Consider the following 10,827-nt stretch of genomic DNA (forward strand, 5'->3'; position numbering starts at 1 on the left):
CTCGGTTTAACTGAAAGATTTCTTGATCATTATCCAAGCATCACTAATTGTTCAAATACTGAGACTGACCTGAATCTGTCATCTATAGACTAGAACACAGTCAGTGCGGAGGCCTACCTGGTCAGAGGATTTGAGATGATCTGAAGTTCATGCCTCCCACTGTGAGAACGCTCTACTCACCCTTTCATTTACTCTGTGGAGAGAGTGAGGCTAATGATGAGTGAAGAGACACCGTCTCAGTTTCATAAATGTACTCAGCGTGAGGACACAGGTCACAGTCTGGTCTCTGATTAATGCGTAAATCTTTAACCCTCACATTGATTATCAACATTACAGAATCACATTTAAACCAGCTCTTTGGCGTATTGGAGTATTGCTTCATGCAGCTTCCTGTATAATGGTCCCTGGCAGTTGGAGCCATACATCCTCTAATGCCTCTGACATCCCATTTTCATCACAGCATCTTCTCCGAGAAGTGAAATAAGGTCTACCCTGGAGGCAAAGTAAATGAAGACAAATGGAGAGGCCATGGGCTGGGCTGTAGATGGGTGAAGTTAAATGTAATTTAATCTAATTGATGTATTGGCACATGTACTTCATCTCAAGGGAGACAACCTAGAAACATCCTTTATGAGAAACTAATAGAACCACATTTCCAGTAGAAATGGTGCTCTTACTTCAGCAACCGGAGAGTTAAGCAATGCATTTTCAACTGTTTGCCTTTCTTTGACGTTTTGATGTAAAATGTGCAGTTCCGTCACTGATTTTAAATAGCCCCTCGAAAGAAAATAGAAACCGTCCACTTTAATTACGTGAACAATATCCAAAAGAGAGCGTTTGAATTAACTGACAATCAAATAAAGGCAGGGAATTCATTATCTCTTTCAGGTAATATAATGTGAATCAGAGAATGATGTATAATTTTATAAATCTAATCTAGCGATAAAGGAATCCTAGTTTAAACATTATATCATTTAATAGACACCCAAAATCTATTTTACATACTACAACACATCCATACATAACTTCCTAGTCAGTTTACTTTTAATCAACAAGGTATGTTTCTATATCTGAGGCCTTAACTAAGAGGTTCCAGTCATTTTGGGAAATTATCTGTCTCTCTCTCTTGGTCACCCCAGGTTGAATCCACAAAATGTTAAATCGTGAATCTCAAAACATAGCTTGACACTCGTACTACTCACTTTGGAAATTTTACATTTCACTGTTTATGATTCAATATCCACACTGATGACACACGGAGGCTTCTTGCTTTCACTTAGTTATTCTTACGACATCTTGAGGCGCTGTTCGCAGAGACAGCTCTCAAAGTAGACATATCAAGACAGGAAGTGCATCTGTTGTTTTTCCGGAAATGAACCGTGCGGTCGGTGGAGCAACGATGGCTAATTCCTCGGGAAAACAATCAAACAAAAATGCAGGAAGAGGTTCTACAGGGGGTACCGGAGGAGTCAATGGTCCTAATGGTCCTCCGGTCATGCCTCTCGCCTCCCCTCTCATGGGCAAGAAAAAAAAGCCGTTTTTGGGCATGCCCGCGCCACTAGGCTACGTACCTGGACTCGGTAGAGGGTAAGCTAGCATGCTGTGTTAGCATCAGCTAGCCAGCGAGCTACACTGACTCTTTGGTTTGAATGAATGAAAGTAGTCCACATGCAGTTTTTTGCAACACATTACTGTTAAGTGCACAAATAAATGCATCACAGTCTGAATCAGCTAAGTATTCTAGCCTTTAGCGAGTTAACTTGCTCAATAACGTTTTGTCATACTAACTTCTATGTGATTCCCAACTCTAGTGCGACTGGTTTCACTACAAGATCTGATATTGGTCCTGCTCGCGATGCTAACGACCCAGTGGACGACCGTCATGCACCCCCCGGAAAAAGGACGGTCGGGGATCAGATGAAAAAGAATCAGGAAGATGAAGAAGAGGATCTGAACGACACCAACTATGACGAGGTAAGATGAACACAGCCGAAGACGATTTCAGCTGGTGTTGTTGCTGTTGAACCTGTGCTGTAGATTTACATGAAATAAGTGTGTTATTTAATGATCTCCCTGTTCCGTCTGACCCACCCAGTTCAATGGCTATGCAGGAAGCCTGTTCTCCAGTGGTCCATATGAGAAAGATGATGAGGAGGCAGATGCCATATATGCAGCTTTGGACAAGAGGATGGATGAGAGACGAAAGGAGAGGAGGTAGCTATCTGTTTCACACCCCAACAGTCATTCTGTCTGTGTGTGTTTGGACCACTTCCATTGGTTATTCTTTGTGTTACTAGGGAGCTGAGGGAAAAGGATGAGATTGAAAAGTACCGTATGGAGCGTCCTAAGATCCAGCAGCAGTTCTCTGATCTTAAGGTATGGAAAGACATGATGCATCAACATTCTATCCGTTACAATTTCCTTCTCCACCATCTTCAATGTATTGCCATTAGTTCTATTTATCAAACAAGGAATGGCATACCATCAACTCAATATTACAAATAGTTTTGTCTGATTTTATGATCTCCATCTTTCTTTCCACAGAGGAAGCTGGCAGAGGTGTCTGAGGAGGAGTGGCTGAGCATCCCAGAAGTGGGGGACGCCAGAAACAAGCGCCAGAGGAACCCACGCCACGAGAAACTAACCCCGGTCCCAGACAGCTTCTTCTCCAAGCACCTCCAGACGGGAGAGAAAAACACCTCAGTGGACCCGCTGCAGGGGGTGCGTAGGAACATGTTCACTGAACGCAGCGTCCCCTTCTTTGGTCCTTTCTTTTGTGCTTTGTGTTTCCATGATCCCGGGTGATTTGAAGAATTGTGGTCTACAGGGTTAAGCTAACTTTTGACCTGATCAGAAACACAATTATATTTTAACTAGTCAGCTCTGACAGGACCATCATTTGAGGTGCAATTCCAGACTGATAAAAAGGGAGAATAGCAAATCATCCAGACTGAGCTTCTGTGTTGCAATGTCAGTATATGCCAGCAGGAGTCAGTCTTACTTAACATGTCTCATACCCTTACTTTGTCGACACCTCGCCGTAACTCTGGCTGCGTATCTCATCCCAACCTGATGTGTTTGTGTGCTCCATCCTCAGTTGAACCTCCCAGGGGGTCTCAACACGCCCTTCCCAGGAGGCATGACACCAGGCCTGATGACCCCCGGGACAGGAGAGCTGGACATGAGAAAGATCGGCCAAGCCAGGAACACTCTCATGGACATGAGGCTCAGCCAGGTAGCACAGCACCCCCCGCTGTGACATCACTTCCTGTTGGAACCTCTTCCCAGTCGTTGCTCAGTGTTTCTCTGATGTCTCTCTCTCAGGTCTCTGACTCGGTGAGTGGGCAGACAGTGGTGGACCCAAAGGGCTACCTCACAGACCTCAACTCCATGATCCCCACACACGGAGGGGACATCAGGTGAGACCCTCGGGGCTGAGAGGAACTCCTGCACTGACGCAGCCTCACGGAGACGTTCACATCCCACCTACTCAATCTTGCCTTTAGAGATAGACATGGACATTGCATTCTATAGACATGACCTACTGTCTGGGATCTCCATAGTGACATTAAGAAGGCTCGTCTCCTGCTGAAGTCAGTGAGGGAGACCAACCCCCACCACCCCCCTGCATGGATCGCCTCAGCCAGGCTGGAGGAGGTGACAGGCAAGCTGCAGGTGGCCAGGAACCTCATCATGAAGGGCACAGAGATGTGTCCCAAGGTACCACTGCCCATATACCCTTAGCCCTTAGACGGCAGTATGCAGTGTGTGTGTGGACACGGGTGTGTGTTTAGTAATATGGTGCAGGTCCAGTAATGGTGTTTTGGCGTCCGCTCTCTGTGCAGAGCGAGGACGTGTGGCTGGAGGCCGCCAGGTTACAGCCAGGCGACACGGCCAAGGCTGTGGTGGCCCAGGCCGTGCGCCACCTGCCTGGCTCCGTCCGCATCTACATCCGAGCTGCAGAGCTGGAGACGGACGTCAGGGCCAAGAAACGTGTCCTGAGGAAGGGTAAGACTGTGTGTCTCACGGGAGAGAGAGAAGAGAAAAGGAAACGAAAGCTCCAGAGGTTGAAAACAGCTCATGCATGGACATGTTCAGTTTATTTATTGATCTTGGCGAAGGGTGCCGGAGAGCAAGTAAAAGAGCGGGAAACACACAGCAGAATAGTAAACACTTTGTTGACTCTAGATGTTTTCACAGTGTCTACACTTTGGCAGCGGCTCTCTGTGTCTCCCCTATACTAGTTGTCATGCCATCTGATTCTCCTCTTGTTTGTTGGAATATGTCAGGGCCCTGCCAGAACCCCCCCCCCCCCAGCCCAGCCTCTTCCCAGAAGCATACTTCCCTGACAGAGATGGATGTGCCGCTTCCTTTATACCATATCAGTCCCTACATGTCTGATATGATCTGCCCTCCACACTCAAATGCTACATAACACAACTTGGAGCTTTCCCAGCCTCGCTTACAATGTCACATTGTCAGAAACAGTCAGTAGCATTATTGCAGACTATCAAGCTCTCGAATTCCGTTCCCATCTCTGTCCATTGTTGAAGTGTCCTTTGCAGTGAAATGGGTGGCTGTTCAGTACAAATGTTAAGTGTGTGTGCTAAGTGATTGACGGGAGTGTTTGTGTGTACTTGCTTGTCCCCACCAAGCCCTGGAGAACGTGTCCAAGTCTGTGCGTCTGTGGAAGACGGCTGTGGAGCTGGAGGAACCTGAGGATGCCAGGATCATGCTCAGCAGAGCTGTGGAGTGCTGCCCCACCAGCGTAGAGGTACACGCATGCTCAGCCTCCAGCCTGCACAAACACAGATTGTACATGAAACACGCAAACACACCCAGACCTGTACATGAAACACGCAAACACACCCAGACCTGTGATCGAACGGAGCGTGCCCTGATGTCTCCCCTGCTGTCTCCCCTGCTGTCTCCCCTGCTGTCTCCCCTGCTGTCTCCCCTGATGTCTCCCCTGCTGTCTCCCCTGCTGTCTCCCCTGCTGTCTCCCCTGCTGTCTCCCCTGGTGTCTCCCCTGCTGTCTCCCCTGCTGTCTCCCCTGCTGTCTCCCCCGCTGTCTCCCCCGCTGTCTCCCCCGCTGTCTCCCCCGCTGTCTCCCCCGCTGTCTCCCCCGCTGTCTCCCCTGACGTCTCCCCTGCTGTCTCCCCCGCTGTCTCCCCCGCTGTCTCCCCCGCTGTCTCCCCCGCTGTCTCCCCCGCTGTCTCCCCCGCTGTCTCCCCTGACGTCTCCCCTGCTGTCTCCCCCGCTGTCTCCCCCGCTGTCTCCCCCGCTGTCTCCCCCGCTGTCTCCCCTGCTGTCTCCCCTGCTGTCTCCCCTGCTGTCTCCCCTCCCCAGCTGTGGCTGGCCCTGGCCCGCCTGGAGACCTACGAGAACGCCCGTCGCGTTCTGAACAAGGCTCGCGAGAACATCCCCACTGACCGTCACATCTGGATCACGGCGGCCAAGCTGGAGGAGGCCAACGGCAACACTCAGATGGTGGAGAAGATCATAGACAGAGCCATCACCTCTCTGGGGGCCAACGGAGTGGAGATCAACAGGGAACAGTGGATACAGGTGGGGGAGGTTGGAGAGACGTGGCAAAAGACACGCTTGCCCTCTGTTCTCTGTTTCGTCTTTTCGTTGTCTTGTGTTGGCGTCACGTGACCTTTACCCTGATCCATTGTTGTGTAGTCCAGTAATCCATGGTTTATTGAGGGGGTGAAAGTGGATCTGTTTACAGCTTGATGTACTTACACGCACTTTCGAACCTTTTTCATCTGACACAGTCAGCTGTTTGGTTACTTATTATTAAGCTTGGTTTTGTTCGAAGGTACTGCCGTGCTTTGATTGTAAATCCTCTCCTCTTCCTGAAAAGGCGTCCAGGCAGCGGGTCACAGACAGTCCCCTTCCCGCCTCTTTCTACGTCATTGCTGTTTCCTTTCTTTCACTTGTAGTGTGTTGGATCAGTACCGTAAGCATGCAAATTCTTCCTTCTCTTTGACAATCTGTCCATCCAGGATGCAGAGGAGTGTGACAAGGCAGGCAGCGTGGCCACGTGTCAGGCAGTGATCCGGGCGGTCATAGGGATCGGGATTGAGGAAGAGGACTGCAAACATACCTGGATGGAAGATGCAGAGAGTGTAAGATCTGTCAGCCAGCTCCTGGCTCTAATGACAGGGAGGACAGTGATCCTAGATTTGTCACTCAATATCAGGGTCCCGAGGCTTTTCAAATCATTATCCATCATGGCTTTTCAAGCATGATGCCCTATGGCCTTGCAGTAATAAGTGTGTGTGTGTGTGTGTTGCAGTGTGTGTCCCACGGGGCGCTGGAGTGTGCCCGTGCCATCTATGCCCACGCCCTGCAAATGTTCCCCAGCAAGAAGAGCGTGTGGCTCCGAGCAGCTTACTTTGAGAAGAACCACGGTACAAGGTAAGCCTGCCTGCCTCTCAGCCTGCCTGCCTCTCAGCCTGCCTGCCTCTCAGCCTGCCTGCCTCTCAGCCTGCCTGACTCTCAGCCTGCCTGACTCTCAGCCACAGCACCTCTTGACGGGCCAGCTCAGGACAGGGGATGTCACCAGCTGCTTGTTAACAGTTTTTAATGTACTGTGGCCTAGACAACTGGGCATGTGCATGCCTGGTTACTCTAACCCCTGCATAAGTACAGCTTTATTGGCAGATTCTCTCAAGTGATTGTCTGCTCCTCCTTAACGATCCAGCTCAGTCTCGGGGCTAAGGGCCGCTCTTATCCACCCTCTGCAGTAGCTTCCTCTTGGATTCTGACCAGTCTCTCTCTATTCCACCTGTCCTTCCTCTGCCCCACTCCCAGGGAATCTCTGGAGGCCTTGCTGCAGAGGGCTGTGGCTCACTGTCCCAAGGCCGAGGTCCTCTGGCTGATGGGGGCCAAGTCTAAGTGGCTGGCGGAGGATGTGCCCGCTGCTAGGAGCATCCTTGCTCTGGCCTTCCAGGTAAAGAAGAGCTCTGTCTTCGGATGGCCTACGTGTGGTTTGGGGTGTACCGTTTGATCTATGGGGCTGATGTGCCAAAATGCTGTTCTTCCTCCTGTCCAGGCCAACCCTAACAGTGAGGAGATCTGGCTGGCTGCTGTGAAGCTGGAGTCAGAGAATAACGAGTATGAGAGAGCCAGACGTCTGCTGGCCAAGGCCCGCAGCAGCGCCCCCACCGCCAGGGTAAGTGTCTTGTTTGTCACTTGGCTGAACTTTTCAGAAGAGTTCCTCATTCCACAGCAAAGTCCTCCTCCTAAATATTCTTTGGAGAGATCAAGTGTCACTTTCATTAATTCGATTGTTGGCCCGAGATCAGTATTTAGGGAGTAGGTTGTCGCCCCCCCAAGCGGGTATTTCACAACTCATTTGGGTTGTCAAGGGGGAACAGAAACAAGCAGTCATATTAAGCCTTCCTGATCCTTCTCTCCGTTTCGCTCTCTCTCTCTCTCTCTCTCTCTCTCTCTCTCTCTCTCTCTCTCTCTCTCTCTCTCTCTCTCTCTGGGCCCTTGCTCAATCTTCAAGGGAAATTTAGGATTTAGCTGGTTATCCATTTTAATCTTGTTTATATTCTGCCCTTTTTATACATACACACACACAATTTTCCGATGTTGAGGTGAAAGCTAAATTGCGGGTACAGGCTGGAGAGCATGTGTGGGTCAGGCAGGGCGGCAGGTGTTGATGTGGTGTCAGCTCCCCCGCCTCTGGAGGAGGCAGGGTTTCACACAGTTAATGATGCGTCACACTCAGGTGTCCAAGCTCACACGCCCAGGCCTGCTTAGGAAACTGCCGGAGCAGTCCAAACAATCCTAAATTCACAAGCTGTTAGTCAGTGTCTCTGCCTGTCATCCTGCTGGGGCCAGGGCTGCATCCTCCGCCTTGCCTGTCACATGGCAGGGCAGAGGGTTCGGCTCTGCGTCTGGATGTTCTTAACTCACTCCTTATACCACCCAGACACAAGCCACACATTTTGTATTTGTTTTGAGGTTATAGGATGTACAGGAATTTGTAAATGCAATATGCAAAAAAATAACTGAAGTGTGTGTGTTTGCTGCAGGTGTTTATGAAGTCTGTGAAGCTGGAGTGGGTGCTGGGGAACATTGAGGCAGCCCATGAACTGTGCACAGAGGCCCTGAAGCACTACGAGGACTTCCCCAAGCTGTGGATGATGAGGGGCCAGATAGAGGAGCAGGGTGAACACATGGACAAGGCCAGAGAGGCCTACAACCAGGGGGTAAGGGGGGGGGGGTCAATACGGGGGCTTGCTGTGCCCACTCAATTGATTAGTTGTATGTAATCACATCAACTGACTCACTAATGGATGTGTGTGTCTGTCACACGTGGATATGTAGTTGAAGAAGTGCCCCCATTCCATGCCTCTGTGGCAACTTCTGTCTCGGCTGGAGGAGAGGATTGGTCAACTGACCAGAGCCAGAGCCATCCTGGAGAAGGCCCGTCTCAAGAATCCCCAGAGTCCTGAGCTATGGTGAACACACACACACACACACTGGTAGCTGGTAGGAGACTGGATCAAGGACATGCATTTAATAGATTGAAACATCATATAATCATGATGAGTTATACAGGGATTTCTTTACTGAAGCACAATATAGAAGTACATGTGTTTTTGTTGTCAGGTTGGAGTCTGTCAGGTTGGAGTATAGGGCAGGACTGAAGAACATTGCCAGCACACTGATGGCCAAGGCCCTGCAGGAGTGCCCCAACTCAGGTCAGTTTCAATATACATTGGATTCATTTAGCAGACACTTTTATCCAAATTGATGTACAAATGACTCTTCTATGATGGCTAGTCCTGTAAATATTGCCTGTGTGTCTCTGTGTAGGTATTCTGTGGGCTGAGGCTGTGTTCCTGGAGGCCAGACCACAGAGGAAGACAAAGAGTGTGGACGCTCTGAAGAAGTGTGAACACGACCCCCACGTCCTGCTGGCTGTGGCCAAGTAAGCCTCTTTCACTTCCCCTGGCACCTCAATCTGCACTCCCCTGTCCTCCCATCCCACATCTCAGCTGCCGATGTCCCCCTCTCTGGGCACCTTTCACTGCTTGGAACTCACTCCCTCTGTTCAGAGGGTCTCTGTGTTCTGTTCTCTGTCCTCCAAATAAAGGTCTGTTCTGGAACCCGTGTGTGTTTGGATTCCAGGTTATTCTGGAGTGAGCGTAAGATCACCAAGGCCAGAGAGTGGTTCCTCAGGACTGTGAAGATCGAGCCGGACCTGGGAGACGCCTGGGCTCTCTTCTACAAGTTTGAGCAGCAGCATGGGTCAGAGGTAAGGACCTGTGTGTGTGCGTGCGTGCGTGAGATATTGTGAGCGTGATAGTGTGTGTGGTTGTGATATGGGGTGTGTTAAGTGTTAATGAGTTTGTGACCTTCACCCTCCAGGAGCAGCAGCAGGAGGTGCGTAAGCGCTGTGAGAATGCAGAGCCTCGCCACGGGGAACTTTGGTGTGCTGAGTCCAAACATGTCCTCCACTGGCAGAAGAAGATAGGAGAGATCCTCACACAAGTCGCATCCAAGATCAAAAATACCTTCTGAACCAGAACTTTGACCACAGTCGAGTTGGCTGTGAAGATGATACTGATACCATCACAGCAACAGTGAAACACACACACACACACACAGACTCCAGGAAACAGTCTTTGTCTTTGCAGTATGTTACACTGTAAACTGACACCACCTTTTAAGATGTTTTTGTGTTTGGCATAATCTATTCCAACTGATATTATAGTTATTACTGGGGCAAAGAAAGCTCTGCATACATTGTGCTTTGGAACACCGTTTTTGTAACCTTATTTTATGTAACTCAAGAATTCCTTGACCCTAAAAATGCTTTTTAACTCTGGCCAGCTGAGTTTTTGAATGCATGTCTTCAAGTCATCATTCTTCTTCGTAGGGTATACTGACACCCTTGGCTCTGATAAGAAATAAGACAATAAGAAGGTCATTGTATTATTTTTATTTTTACAACTTGTGTAGAAAGATGGATTGATTGTAGTTTTGTCAAGATGCAGTGCTGCTGTCATGCATTAGCCTGCTTATGGTTAAAACTGTTCTGTTGGAAGACTCAATAAACAACTGAGACGACACTGACAAATGATCTGTATTTATTTCCAGGTTATGTATGATGACTTAATTAAAGTGTGGTGAGGCCATGAGGGGATTGAGGCTCTGGCTGTGGAGCTGCAATCAAAGATTGCTTTGACATCTTGTGCCTGGAGGTCCTCTAGTACGCTAGGCATGCTTGAATGCAATTCCCAAGTTGATCCTGGCGGCTGATGAGCACGTGTTCTTTTTATAGAGTATTGTGTCTCATTACACACAATTAGTCAAATGGTTGACAAATTACAAATGCACACGACGATTTTTGCAAAATTTACACGTAGGCTATCATTGGTCATAACATTTATTTCCGTCCCATGTGCCGAAACCGAAAGAAACTCAAAAAGTGATTGATCGTGGAAGTTTTGTCGACTTGAATGTACAAGAGTTAAGTGAAATCGTAAGCCAACCAGCAGCAACCCATGACGGAGAAGGAAACTGGAGCTGGCAATGGGATTGTGGCGATGTTGGAAACTACAGAGTTAAATGGTATATTGGCAGTCCGTTTACCAACCAGTTCACTTTTTCAACGAGTTCTTATTTAACACCAAAATACAACACTAACCCGTTTGGATACAATGAATCCAGCCCGACCATGATTAACTCCTGCGGATGTTACTTGTTGCCACGGGAAAGGATTTGCTTATCTGTGGATCCTCATAAGAAAATGATAAATGGTAGGTGATTCATCACTCGTCGCTGTTACATCTTCTT

The 10,827-nt window shown here is 48.9% G+C and overlaps 1 protein-coding gene across 1 annotated transcript; it reads left to right on the forward strand.

The window, feature by feature from the left end:
- Positions 1-1,350: 1,350 nt before the first annotated feature.
- LOC124480922 (pre-mRNA-processing factor 6) lies at positions 1,351-10,104 on the forward strand. The gene is made up of 21 exons (XM_047040598.1): positions 1,351-1,587; positions 1,812-1,974; positions 2,096-2,214; positions 2,298-2,376; positions 2,545-2,721; positions 3,098-3,235; positions 3,325-3,419; positions 3,564-3,720; positions 3,846-4,008; positions 4,656-4,774; positions 5,350-5,568; positions 6,012-6,134; positions 6,305-6,426; positions 6,823-6,961; positions 7,064-7,183; positions 8,055-8,231; positions 8,350-8,483; positions 8,635-8,726; positions 8,842-8,956; positions 9,157-9,283; positions 9,397-10,104. Exons 1-21 carry the CDS (start codon positions 1,373-1,375, stop codon positions 9,547-9,549), a joined length of 2,946 nt encoding a protein of 981 aa, XP_046896554.1. The 5' UTR covers positions 1,351-1,372; the 3' UTR covers positions 9,550-10,104.
- Positions 10,105-10,827: the final 723 nt, after the last annotated feature.

This window comes from Hypomesus transpacificus, chromosome 18, assembly GCF_021917145.1.
Source record: "Hypomesus transpacificus isolate Combined female chromosome 18, fHypTra1, whole genome shotgun sequence".
Taxonomy (NCBI): Eukaryota; Metazoa; Chordata; class Actinopteri; order Osmeriformes; family Osmeridae; genus Hypomesus; species Hypomesus transpacificus.